The sequence below is a fragment of the Nerophis ophidion genome, linkage group LG24, assembly GCF_033978795.1.
Source record: "Nerophis ophidion isolate RoL-2023_Sa linkage group LG24, RoL_Noph_v1.0, whole genome shotgun sequence".
Classification (NCBI taxonomy): Eukaryota; Metazoa; Chordata; class Actinopteri; order Syngnathiformes; family Syngnathidae; genus Nerophis; species Nerophis ophidion.
The window spans coordinates 27,702,654-27,716,912 of NC_084634.1; the positions used below are offsets into that span (position 1 = coordinate 27,702,654).

A 14,259-nucleotide genomic window follows, 5' to 3' on the forward strand; every position below is an offset into this window, starting at 1 on the left:
TCTTCTTCCTCCAAACACGTCGAGTTGAGTGTATGCCAAAATGTTCTATTTTGGTTTCATCTGACCACATGACATTCCCCCAATTCTCTGCTGTATCATCCATGTGCTCTCTGGCAAACTTCAGACGGAGCTGGACATGCACTGGCTTAAGCAGGGGGACACGTCTGGCACTGCAGGATTTGATTCCCTGTCGGCGTAGTGTGTTACTGATGGTAACCTTTGTTACTTTGGTCCCAGCTCTCTGCAGGTCACTCACCAGGTCCCCCCATGTGGTTCTGGGATTTTTGCTCACCGTTCTCATGATCATTTTGACCCCACGGGATGAGATCTTGCGTGGAGCCCCAGATCGAGGGAGATTATCAGTGGTCTTGTATGTCTTCCATTTTGTATGATGGTAACCTTTTTTACTTTGGTCTCAGCTCTCTGCAGGTCACTCACCAGGTCCCCCCGTGTGGTTCTGAGATTTTTGCTCACCGTTCTCATGATCATTTTGACCCCACGGGTTGAGATCTTGCGTGGAGCCCCGGATCGAGGGAGATTATCAGTGGTCTTGTATGTCTTCTATTTTCTGATAATTGCTCCCACAGTTGATTTTTTCACACCAAGCTGCTTGACTATTGTAGATTCACTCTTCTCAGTCTGGTGCGGGTCTACAATTATTTTCCTGGTGTCCTTCGACAGCTCTTTGGTCTTGGCCATAGTGGAGTTTGGAGTCTGAGTGTTTGAGGCTGTGGACTGCTGTCTTTTATACAGGTAACGAGTTCAAACAGGTTCCATTAATACAGGTAACGAGTGGAGGACAGAAGAGCTTCTTAAAGAAGAAGTTACAGGTCTGTGAGAGCCAGAGATCTTCCTTGTTTAAAGTGACAAAATACTTATTTTCCACCATAATTTACAAATAAATTATTTAAAATTCCTACAATTTGAATTCCTGGATTTTTTTTTCACATTCTGTCTCTCACAGTTGAAGTGTACCTATGATGAAAATTACAGACCTCTGTCATCATTTTAAGTGGGAGAACTTGCACAATCGGTGGCTGACTAAATACTTTTTTGCCCCACTGTACATATATATGTATGTATATATATATATGACTATATATATAGAAATGTATATAGATGTATCTTTATATATTTATGTATGTATGTGTATATATATATTTATGTATGTATGTGTATATATTTGTATGTGTATATATATAAATGTGTTTGTGTATATATATATTTATGTATGTATGTGTATATATTTGTATGTGTATATATATAAATGGGTTTGTGTATATATATATACATATATATATAAATATATATATATATATTTACATACATATATTTATATATGTATATGCTTCTGTTGACTTGTCAATAAATGACGGGCTGTTTTCCTAGGCCTATAATAAATTTCTTAAATATTTTGAAAAAGATGCGTCTCTCTTTTGCATATTCCGACGTAATCTTAAGTGGAATTCTTTGGACAGTCTGTCAACTCGGGAGTCCACTCATTCTCATTCTTGCTGAGGATTTCAATCACACGCATCGTATTATGCAAAGTGCACATCCATGCCCTCACACTGCTACGTGGCAATTAGACATCCTTTGCGCCGTACAAAGTGCTGTTAAATAGTTTCACAGCCAGTATCGCTTAACTGTCCTTGAATTCTTATCCAGAAAAATGAGGGATGTGAGGAACGAGGGGGTCCTCTTAATGGATTCGTTCTGACCGAGAGGGAAATTATTGTAGTTGTTTATTATTGGGGTTGTAGCTTGCAGTGGTGGTAAACTGCAGTGGCCCTTTTAGGGTAAGCAGCACTTTGTATTAGGTAGTCCCGCACCACTGCGTGAAACTTGATGTATGTATACATGCGTTTTAGAAACAGTTTTAGACGACTACTTTGTTAGTTACTTTTATTACATACAATTTTTGGAGCAAAATAATGTCAATAGTATGCAAAAAGTAAACAAAAGCAAAAACTACTGGACTACTTATTTAAATCCTTCGGTTTTTGCCCTCAAGGTCCATCTGTGTCTAGGGAATTATTAAATGACTTAAAACACATGAACAAAAAATTATTTTGAGAAAACAAAAATACCTCATCACTCTTGTATGGATCATATAGTGAGACTATATCTGCCCTAGGTATCGACACCAAGAATCTATGGATCCTTCCGCCCTCCTCTTGTGTGTCGTGTACTGACTGCAACAATTGATTGATTGATTGATACTTTTATTAGTAGATTGCACAGTACAGTACATATTCCGTACAATTGACCACTAAATGGTAACACCCGAATAAGTTTTCCAACTTATTTAAGTCGGGGTCCACGTTAATCAATTCATGGTACAAATATATACTATCAGCATAATACAGTCATCACAGAGATTATTCATCATAGTATGTACATTGAATTATTTAAATTATTTACAATCCGGGGGTTGGGATGAGGAGCTTTGGTTGATATCAGTACTTCAGTCATCAACAATTGCATCAACAGAGAAATGTGGACATTGAAACAGTGTAGGTTTTATTTAGTAGGATATGTACAGCCAGCAGAGAACATATTGCTGACACACCAACAGTTGTTATATTATCCTCTCTCTAACTCTTGTTAATGGTGATGCGATACTGAAAAATCAATACCGTTGATACCAAATCTTTATGCTTTTAGTATAAATCCTCAAAATAAAATATTGACACTTTAATTCAGGGATTTCCAAACCTTTTCCACCAAGGGCCACATACTGATCAGTCAAAGTATGCGGGGGCCAGATTGATATTATTAAATTAAAAAAGCTAAAAACAGATATTGTGCCAGCTTTGTGTATTAGGAGACACGGTATATTATTATTAATTAGTTTTGTTAATTAGTTTGAACATTTCAGCTTTTTCCTTTTTTTGTACCAATTTTAATTTAATGTGCTTTTCCCCATCTAAGAATTGAATAATATTGATAATAATTTGATTGTGTCAAATTCTGCTTGTAAGAAAATATTAATGTTCAGTTACTTATTTAACAATGTTTATTATTGTTGTTGTAATTTTTCAATTTGATTACTTCATAGGTATTTTATTTTTTTATATCCATCCATTTTGAAGTGAAGTGAAGTGAATTATATTTATATAGCGCTTTTCTCAAGTGACTTAAAGCGCTTTACATAGTGGAAACTCAATATCTAAGTTACATTTAAAGCAGTGTGGGTGGCACTGGGAGCAGGTGGGTCAAGTGTCTTGCCCAAGGACACAACAGCAGTGACTAGGATGGCACAAGCGGGAATCGAACCTGCAAACCTCAAGTTGCTTCTACTGCTTGTACTTTTCGGGGTCACGGAGTTCATATTTTAAGCATATTTTATTTTTATTTTGAGAGCTTCTAATATTTTAGATTAGGGGTGTCTAAACTTTTATTTAAAAACAGATATATTCATTTAAAGACAAAACGTAATTTATAGGTGACAAAGTGTGTTATTAATTTAAAAATGTTAGCTTTTTCTCATTACTTTTCGATTTTTTTTCTCTTTTTTTTTCTTATATTTTTACAGCGTTTTTTTTATGTTATCTTTTGAAAACACACAACTTTTACAATTTTAGCGAGACACACTTGATATACTTGCACAAAGTGTTGGTATTGGGTCTGTATCGCCAATACCAGCCTGAATTTTACTCTATCGAACCGGAAAAAAAATCAGTGGTATCGCACATCTTAATTTATTAATCTACTTTTTCAAATTCCAGTTAATAACTGGTTCCATGTACACTTCTTAAACATTGCTAACATTATTGGTGTTATAAGCTATCTTAGCTATTAGTGGCCTAGTGGTTAGTGTGTCCGCCCTGAGATTCGTAGGTTAGGAGTTCAAACCCTGGCCGAGTCATACCAAAGACTATAAAAAAATGGACCCATTACCTCCCTGCTTGGCACTCAGCATCAAGGGTTGGAATTGGGGGTTAAATCACCATAAATGATTCCCGGGCGCGGCACCGCTGCTGCTCACTGCTCTTCTCACCTCCCAGGGGGTGAACAAGGGGATTGGTCAAATGCAGAGGACAAATTTCACCACACCTAGTGTGTGTGTGACAATCATTGGTACTTTAACTTTTCTGCTCCTTGTGAGTTATATGTTTTTCCTCATCCTCCGTGATACAACGATACTAAAGATACTACCAAATGCATTTTATTTGTTGTAATGGAAGTGACTATTATTAGCTTAGGGAAGCAGCTCCACACTGTATATGGAGAAACATAATTAGCTGCTACCTTGTCGGATGGGGATAAGAACAAATTATTTATTATAAATATATATATACACATTAAACTTTATTAGCCATAGGGTAATGGCGTTTGTAATCTGCATTGAAAAGCATTAATCGGCAATGGCCCTCACTTACTTTTTTGCGAAAATCCGTTATACTGATCATCATATTTTAAAGCTGTGATATACATGTCTTTGCTATTTTTGATTGTTGTATCCTTGTGTTATTCAGCTGCATTAATTTGTGGGAACCGAAACAACTGCACCCAGTTTTCTCGGAACTTGGATTGGTTGGTCAGCAAACTGGAAAGACTTGAGTCATCATCCGGTAAACTATTATTGTGTTGTTTTTAAGCTTATCTATGAAACATTTGATGGTGCAAATATATCAATTGATATACAATTCTTGTTCAATCTTTATATTCTTAGGCATCCTAGAAGTTCTGCACTGTGTCTTGATTGAAAGCCCAGAGGCTTTGAACATCATCCAGAGAGGACACATTAAGTCCATCATTTCTCTGCTTTATAAACACGGACGCAACCACAAGGTACACACAGTCCAATGATCTCATTTGATTCCTTTCTCTCGCTCGACTGGGTGGCATCAACAAAATTAAAGCCCCTACAAAGCCATTTTAGCTTGTGAAACCATTTATATTGTTTGTTTTTTTAACATGCCAAGTTTGATAGTTCAAGGACAGCTACGTAAGGATTAACTGCTCACTGTTGTTTTTGTCTGAACTCTTTTTCCTCTCATCTTAAGTTCAGCTGTGCAACTTTCCTCTGAAGGACAAGAGAGAACTTTAGAAACATTACAGTTCAATAAAATGCCTGTGGCCTTAAAGGAGAACTGCATTTCTTGGAAATTTTCAGAAGAACATACATGTTTTTCTTTATTTTTAATGCAGTCTTAATCGTAAATAAACGTTACCAAAAGTCGGCTATCAGTAGGTCTAATTGGAGTCGCTCTATTATGCCTTCACAGCGCTCTAAAAAACATTATCATTTTATATATATACAGTACACACTGTAAGTACTGTACACTGTGAGATAGTGCTTTTACGTTGTGATGGGGTGGCGCGCCCGAAAGGTGGCGGTGTCTTTTATTGAACTGAAATCAAACAGTTTACCGTAAATCGTCTGCTGGTTTTTCCTAAATCGTCCAGTCAGTGTGTCCTCGTGGACCCTTCTCACATAGTAACACACATTAATAACATGTAATATTGATGTATTTTGCCTATTTTAAGCATACGACAGCACATTACTTTCACAGGCGCATCACAACGTTGGCTTTTCCCTCCAACAACAACAAACTTCTATTCAAGGCAGACTTTGTGAGCGACAACAAAGACGACTTTGGGCCAAATGAACAGAACTTTATATTTTTGAGCCTGATTATAAGGAGGATGAGCTGTGCGCTGAACAGATCCTGCTTTAGTGAAACACAAAGCATCATGTAGCCGTATTGCTAAGTGCTGAACAAGATATACACACTATGAACATAATAATACAATTACTTACTGTACAATGTCTGCGCTCACTGGGATGCCGAATGATGGGATGTTTATAACTTCCCGGATAGATGAAGAATTAATCATAATCCTTACGAAGAGTTTAAAATAAAACGGGTTTTTTTGTGCGCAACCCGAGGGTCCCTGGTTCAATCCCCAACTAGTACCAACCTCGTCACGTCTGTTGTGTCCTTGAGCAAGACACTTCACCCTTGCTCCTGATGGGTGCTGATTAGCGCCTTGTATGGCAGCTCCCTCCATCAGTGTGTGAATGAGTAAATGTGGAAGTAGTGTCAAGGCGCTTTGAGTACCTTGAAGGTAGAAAAGCGCAATACAAGTACAACCTATATCTCCGGGTCTAAGTCAGATGTAACAGTTGACCAACTTCTCGGTTTATATCCGCAACCTTCTACTATCCAGGTGAGAGCCATGATTAATTTTCTAGAAATAACTTTGACCATCTCAAAGGAGATGCAGCAGCTCACCGGATCAAAATGTAATTATAGCTCTCTGTGATCGCTGCGTCGCTATAAATAGTTTGTCTGCGTTAGCGCTTATGCTAACAATGTTGTTAATACTATATAGCAGTGGTTCTCAAATGGGGGTTAGCGTACCCATGGGGGTACTTGAAGGTATACCAAAGGGTATGTGAGATTTTTTTTAAATATTCTAAAAATAGCAACAATTCAACAATCCTTTATAAATATATTTATTGAATAATACTTCAAGAAAATATGAATGTAAGTTCATAAACGGTGAAAAATAAATACAACAATGCAATTTTCAGTGTTGACAGCTAGATTTTTTGTGGTCATGTTCCATAAATATTGATATATGTTAAAGATTTATTTTTTGGTGAAAAAATGTTTAGAATTAAGTTCATGAATCCAAATGGATCTCTATTACCATCCCCAAAGAGGGCACTTTAAGTTGATGATTACTTCTATGTGTAGACATCTATATTTATAATTGAATCACTTGTTAATATTTCAAGTTTTTATTTATTTTTACATCTTTTTTTCCAAATAGTTCAAGAAAGACTACTACAAATGAGCAATCTTTTGTACTGTTATACAATCGTTTGTACAATTTAATAAATCAGAAACTGATGACATAGTGCTGTATTTTACTTCTTTATCTCTTTTTTTCAACCAAAAATGCTTTGCTCTGATTAGGGAGTACTTGAATTAAAAAAATGTTCACAGGGGGTACATCACTGAAAAAAAGGTTGAGAACCACTGCTATATAGGTTACGGGATGTAAAAGGACCATTGTTGGCTGTTTAGGGGTGTTTTTTTAGAGGGCTTTATGGGCAAAATAGTGCACTCCCTTAGCTGCAATGTTAAGACTTAAAATGCGTTAAAATTGCAAATCTGATCTTACATAAGTATTGTGAATGATAGGTAAAATTCCAAAAAAAAGTGCAGTTCCCCATTAAATCAAACAAATGTAATTGTAGTAAAAGAGAAACGTTTTTGTTTTTCAGATTCTGGATGTACTGTGTTCCCTTTGTGTCTGTAATGGTGTGGCTGTGAGAGCCAATCAGAATTTGATCTGTGACAACCTGCTTCCCAAAAGGGACCTTCTCCTTCAGACCCGACTGGTCAATGACGTTCAGAGGTACGACGATATTGCCTTACAATATGTCCCGTGTAAAATTGCATCCATAACACATCCACGTTTTATTCCGCATCCAATCTGTTTTCATTCACAGCGTGAGGCCGAACATTTTCCTAGGAGTGGCTGAAGGCTCGGCGCAGTATAAAAAGTGGTATTTTGAGCTGGTGATCGATCAGGTGGACCACTTTGTAACCGGCGAGCCCACCCACCTGAGGTTGGGCTGGGGTAACACCAGTGGATACGCGCCCTATCCCGGTGGAGGAGAGGGATGGGGCGGCAACGGCGTCGGGGATGACCTTTACTCTTACAGCTTTGATGGACTTCACCTCTGGTCAGGTGGGCTTTTTTATTTATTTTATTTTTTACAAGCACATGTAAACGATTCGAATACGTTGTGCGATTCAGAATCGATTCTCATTTTTGAAAAATCGAACCACTACACAGCAATACCATAACAATGCAATCCAATTCCAAAACCAAACCTGACCCAGCAACACTCAGAACTGCAATAAACAGAGCAATTGAGAAGAGACACAAACACGACACAGAACAAACCAAAAGTAGTGAAACAAAAATTAATATTATCAACAACAGTATCAATATTAGTTATAATTTCAGCATAGCAGTGATTAAAAATCCCTCATTGACATTATCATTAGACATTTATATATAAAAAAAAAAGAACAATAGTGTCACAGTGGCTTACACTTGCATCGCATCTCATAAGCTTGACAACACACTGTCCAATGTTTTCACAAAGATAAAATAAGTTTAATAGTTTAAACAAGTTTACATCAATGCAATCAGTTGATAAAACATTGTCCTTTACAATTATAAAATATATATTTTTTTTAAATCTACTACTCTGCTTGCATGTCAGCAGACTGGGGTAGATCCTGCTGAAATCCTATGTATTGAATGAATACAGAATCGTTTTGAATCGGAAAAATATCGTTTTTGAATCGAGAATCGAATCGAAAAAATCGATATATTACCGAATCGTGTCCCCATGAATCGATATTGAATCGAATCCTGGGACACCCAAAGATTCGCAGCCCTAATGTATTGGTTTAGTCACATGTTTAGATTACATATAAAAGCATATCAATAGTATTAAAAACAAACTGGTGCTGTCTTTAAATAAGTATGTTAATAATCGATTCTGATTCGTTAGTTTGCTCAAAGTTGAAGATCACTTCTCCATTAATGAACAACTTTCAGTAGAAGTATGTTAGGTAACGTTCCTTATTTGGATACTGTTTGGTGGGTCGTATTTGGCACACAGGAGCCTATTTTAGATCATTGGTTTATGGAATAGGATTTTTTTGTTCTGACTTCCTTTACTTTAACGGTAGATAGGATTGCCCCCTACCAATATTTTGGTACCGCTACCTAAATGTATTTCGACACTTTTCAAAATAAAGGGGACCACAAAAATTTCATTTTTGGCTTCATTGTTACAATACATTAAACATATGGTTCTTATTGCACTCAAAGAAAAATTTTAAAAGGATTTAAAAAATACAAATGAAAAGGCATGCAGTACATTTGGCTTTTTCTGTTACACTCAAAGAATTTACCACTGTATATATTACATATAGTCTGCAAACATCTAGGATTAGGTTATTATAGACTAGAAAAACCTTTACACTCATATTAAATTCTACATGATTTATGGTTGCCAGTGCTGTAAGTAAAATACTTAATACTAGAAACTATAGTATGGCTAAAACTAAACAGCTAAAACATGTGGCAGGTAAAGCACACATTGTTAAAGATAAAACACAAATTTGTTTTACACAATTCAGTTATTTCACTTGCATTACTGTTGGCTACGGAGGCGGTTTGGACTCAGCTAATATTTGGCATGAAGCGAAAGAGCTTTGTGCGTTTCTATGTATCTGTATGGGCACAAGAGAGGATCTGAAACTCATTTTGCAGGTCTGGAGGATTGTTATTTACATGTTTACCCAAGTTTTAAGCGCAAGTGGTGATACTCTCCTTCCACCTTTGGCGAAGCATGTATTAAAGCACAGCTTGCATAGCAGTATGTAGTATCATTTTTAATTCATTTGTACCGTGGTGCTTCATTAGTACCGTTATACCAAACAAACCTAGTAAATAGTTTCCTGCGAGCGGGCATGAGTTGTGATCACGTCAATGCATACGTCAGTGTAAAGAGGGTTGAGACTCACACTGGTATGCTTGCTGAAAAAATGCTTTAAAATTCACCTGGATGGGACTCTAAATAATACTTTTACCAATGTTTAATCAATCAATCAATCAATGTTCATTTATACAGCCCTAAATCACTAGTGTCTCAAAGGGCTGCACAAACCACAATACAAGCCACTACGACATCCTCGGTAGAGCCCACATAAGGGCAAGGAAAACTCACACCCAGTGGGACGTCGGTGACAATGATGACTATGAGAACCTTGGAGAGGACCACTTATGTGGGCAACACCCCCCCCCTCCCCCAGGGGTCCGAAAGCAATGGATGTCGAGCGTGTCTAACATGATACTGTGAAAAGTTCAGGCCATAGTGGATCCAACACAGCCGCTAGAGTCCAGTCCAAAGCGAGTCCAACACAGCAGCGAGAGTCCCGTCCACAGCCGGGCCAGCAGGAAACCATCCCAAGCGGAGGCGGTTCAACAGCGCAGAGATGTCCCCAGCCGATACACACGCGAGCAGTCCATCCCTGGGTCCCGACTCTAGACGAGTAGTCCATCCTGGGTCCCGACTCTGGACAGCCAGAACTTCATCCATGGACATCGGACCGGACCCCCTCCACAAGGGAGAGTGGAACATAGGAGAAAAAGAAAAGAAACGGCAGATCAACTGGTCTAAAAAGGGAGTCTATTTGAAGGCTAGAGAATACAAATGAGTTTTAAGATGAGACTTAAATGTTTCTACTGAATGACGTGCAGTTATATTCAAGTAAAATATGTTGAATTTTTTTTTTCCTGTATGACATTCTGACGTTGCACTTGTGTCAAAATATTGGGGTCTTTTTAAGTTGATATAAATGGTTCAAGCAAGCCATTTACTGCCATTCATCTTGATTATACTATACTGTGTGATTATACTAATTAAGAAAATTCATCGTTTCACAGCACAAGTTTTTTTTAATCATTGTTACCGTAGGGAAGGGATTTATATTGCCCCATTCCTGGGTGGATCTTGCGTGAGAGGGGGGATTAAACATTTTGCAATGCAGTTTGCTGAAAATGATGGAAAGTGCTACTCTACCTATCAACTGACGCTGTGGTGTAAGTTGGAATTGGCACAAAATAAATTTTAACATATTCACCACTCTCCTGCTATCTGGCGGCTGAAGTGGAAGGTGCAACCACCCAATTTGTCACGTTTTATGTGTTAGGTAAACCATGATGAATGGAACCATGCGAATCCCGTTCCTACTGTATGTAAATGTGGATGTTCCAATTAAGTTTTTATGCTGCGGAGTCCTATACCAGTACATATTGTCTGAATTATTTGTCAATCATTTATTTAATCAATGGTGAGTGATATTGACAATTGTTTGGTAAAACCAAGTGAATAGTTTACAATAACTAAACCAAAGCACAAAGTACTGTCTATTTTTTATTTAAATAATTTGGGTTTTGCTCTCAAAGTAAGACAAAAAAAAAAAAAAAGTTTTTCAGAAAATAAGACCACCAGTCAAGCCCCCCTAATATCACTCATATACTGGTACTAACCAGTATATGAGCTCTTTTGCAAATCTGCTGACAAGAAACCGCTTATAAATTGCAGACACAGAACTAAAAAAGGATGATCGGTTGGTTCTGTCTAGAGTTTTAATTTGAACATTAATCATGAAAATATTAAAGGTGTCAAAAAATGAATAAAAACAACAACAATGTTTACATTTTTGTTTTTATTATTAAATCTATCCTGCCCAGCCACTCAGGCAAATCATATTGTTGCTGTAGATGCCCATATCAAGTATTGGATACTTCTCCTGTTGCCTTATTTGTATTTGACTTTATTAAGTGTTTGGGTTAAATATTATTGAGCAAAACCAGTTTTATTTTTAATTATATATACATTTATCACAGCTGGTAATTTATTTTATAGAGGAATGTAGGTAATCAGAACTGACACCCAATGTTATTAAAAAGTACTGATTTTGTATTAATAATTGATTCCGAATCGAATCATTGCCCTCTAGAGTCGAATAAGTCAAATGGTGCCTAAAGATTTACAGCTATAACAGTAGTTGCACAGACTATAATTGGGAGTCCTTTTTTTAGTTTCTTGTTTTCAAGGTCAGAGTTAAGTCTCTCCCCTGTAAAAAAAAAAATAAATAAAGTCCCGAGGGATCCCTTACCCTTTGCTCATGAGCATTTTACGCTCCCCTCTTGTTCCCCTTCACCCTGACCTACATTCGCAATGACTCTCTCCGTTTCTCCTCCTTTGTCTGTGCCTATACCTCCTGCTGCCGTCGTCCAGGTCGCATCCCCAGAGCCGTGGCCTCCATCAACCAGCACCTGCTGACCTCAGACGACGTTGTGAGCTGCTGTCTGGATTTGGGCTCCCCCAGCATGTCCTTTAGGATCAACGGGCAACCTGTCCAGGGCATGTTTGAGGACTTCAACACGGATGGATTCTTCTTTCCGGTCGTCAGCTTCTCTGCTGGCGTCAAGTATGTTGATGTGGAACATACGCCTCATTTGGGTGTGATTCCGTAATGGCCGATGTGTTATTTGCCTGAGTTATTGCAGGTCCTAAACATTTTAGTGGCGAAAAAAAGACTGTTTTAAAATGTCTTGCGTCATGTCATGGCAGTGTTCTAACCTCTCTTTATCAGAGTGCGCTTCCTGTTGGGTGGACGCCATGGAGATTTCAAGTTCCTGCCCCCCGTGGGGTACTCTCCGTGCTACGAGGCTCTGCTGCCTAAGGAGAAGATGTACGTGGAGCCTGTGAAGGACTACAAGAGGGACCACGAAGGGGTTCGAGACCTGTTGGGAATGCCCCAGTTCCTCTCCCAGGCCTCCTTCATACCCAGCCCTGTTGACACCAGCCAGGTCAGGAGGATTCCATGCTGTTCATGTATTTACTCCAATGGGTGTTTCTTCAAGTTCTAATATTCGTGTATATGAGTATAGTACAGTGGACCCTCCATTTAGGGAATTCAGTGGTTCTTAAATGGGTTTTTTAATTGGGTAAGTTTGTGTAGTGAAACAAGTTTCTCCAGCCTCGACAGAAGTGCCTATTTTAGTAAAGGTTTGTACACTTTGAACACAATATAAAGTTCTATACAGTTACTGTATATGTAAAACTAACATAAAGGTGCGAAGAATCAACGTTCTCTTTATTACAACAGCAAAACAACAACAAGCTGCTGTCCTCTACACTGCTCTGCTAAAAAGCGCACACGAGAAAGTTTTGTACTGCTGAAAACAACACAAGCAGAGGGCTTTTTTTTTTGGAGAAAGGCTAAATGGTGCCTAGTACCCATTGAAAACAGTGCTAGCTTGACCACCACGCAAATGTAATGGGCGGCACGAGAGCCGGACGTGACGTCAGTAAAATTCAAGCAAAAACATAGTCATTAGTATTAGTATTCCAAATTAATACTAGTATATATATTAGTCATTAGTATATACATTAGTTTGCAATAATAAAACTAGAATTTACATTAGTCATTAGTATTACAATTCCAAATTAATACAAGTATATACATTTGTCATTAGGACTCTCAGAAAATTAGAATATTGTGATAAAGTCCTTTATTTTCTGTAATGCAACTAAAAACCTGAAAATGTCATACATTCTGGATTCATTACACTTCAACTGAAATATTGCAAGCCTTTTATTATTTTAATATTGCTGATTATGGCAACCAGCTTTTTTACTTTGGTCTGAGGAAATATTCAATTTTTTTGAGATAGGATTATTGAGTTTTCTTAAGATGTATGCCATAATCAGCAATATTAAAATAATAAAAGGTTTGCAACATTTCAGTTGATGTGTAATGAATCCAAAATGTATGACATCTTCATGTTTTTAGTTGCATTACAGAAAATAAAGGACTTTACCACAATATTCTAATTTTCTGAGACAGTCCTGTATAGTCATTAGTATATATACTAATGACAAATGTATATACTATTATTAATATATAGTCATTACTATGTATACTAATGATGAATGTATTTACTATTATTAATATATAGTCATTAGTATATATACTGTGCAGCACGGTGGTACAGGGGTTATTCCGTCTTCCTCACAATACGAAAGTCCTGCAATCCTGGGTTCAATCCCGGGCTCGGGATCTTTCTGTGTGGAGTTTGCATGTTCTCCCCGTGAATGCGTGCGTTCCCATCAGGTACTCCGGCTTCCTCCCACCGCCAAATACCTGCACTTGGGGATAGTTTGATTGGCAACACTAAATTGGCCCTAGTGTGTGAATGTGAGTGTGAATGGTGTCTGTCTATCTGTGTTGGCCCTGCGATGAGGTGGCGACTTTTCCAGGGTGTACACCGCCTTCCACCCGAATGCAGCTGAGATAGGCTCCAGGTCCCCCCCCCCCCCGCTACCCCAAAAGGGAGAAGCGGTAGTAAATGGATGGATGGATGGATAGTATATATTCTAATGACTAATGTATATTCTAGTACTAATATATCACAATAACGTATATATACATTAGTATTTCATATTGATACTTGTATATACATTAGTGCACCATATTAAGTTTCCTCAGAAGGGTGACTGGCATCTCTCTTAGAGGGGGAGAAGTTCCGCCACCCATGAGAGACTCAGAGTAGAACCGCTGCTACTTCGCTTGGAAAGGAGCCAGCTTAGGTGGTTCGGGCATCTCGTGCGGATGCCTCACGAGCGTCTGCCTA

The 14,259-nt window shown here is 37.9% G+C and overlaps 1 protein-coding gene across 2 annotated transcripts in view; it reads left to right on the forward strand.

The window, feature by feature from the left end:
• ryr3 (ryanodine receptor 3) overlaps nucleotides 1–14,259 on the forward strand; it is a 380,753-nt gene that overhangs the window by 152,953 nt on the left and 213,541 nt on the right. For both annotated transcript variants that reach the window (XM_061886489.1, XM_061886490.1), the window contains exons 16-21: nucleotides 4,482–4,577; nucleotides 4,679–4,797; nucleotides 7,247–7,380; nucleotides 7,475–7,716; nucleotides 11,858–12,050; nucleotides 12,216–12,432. In XM_061886489.1, the coding sequence (XP_061742473.1) occupies nucleotides 4,482–4,577; nucleotides 4,679–4,797; nucleotides 7,247–7,380; nucleotides 7,475–7,716; nucleotides 11,858–12,050; nucleotides 12,216–12,432 (1,001 nt within the window). The remainder of the gene's footprint in view (nucleotides 1–4,481; nucleotides 4,578–4,678; nucleotides 4,798–7,246; nucleotides 7,381–7,474; nucleotides 7,717–11,857; nucleotides 12,051–12,215; nucleotides 12,433–14,259) is intronic.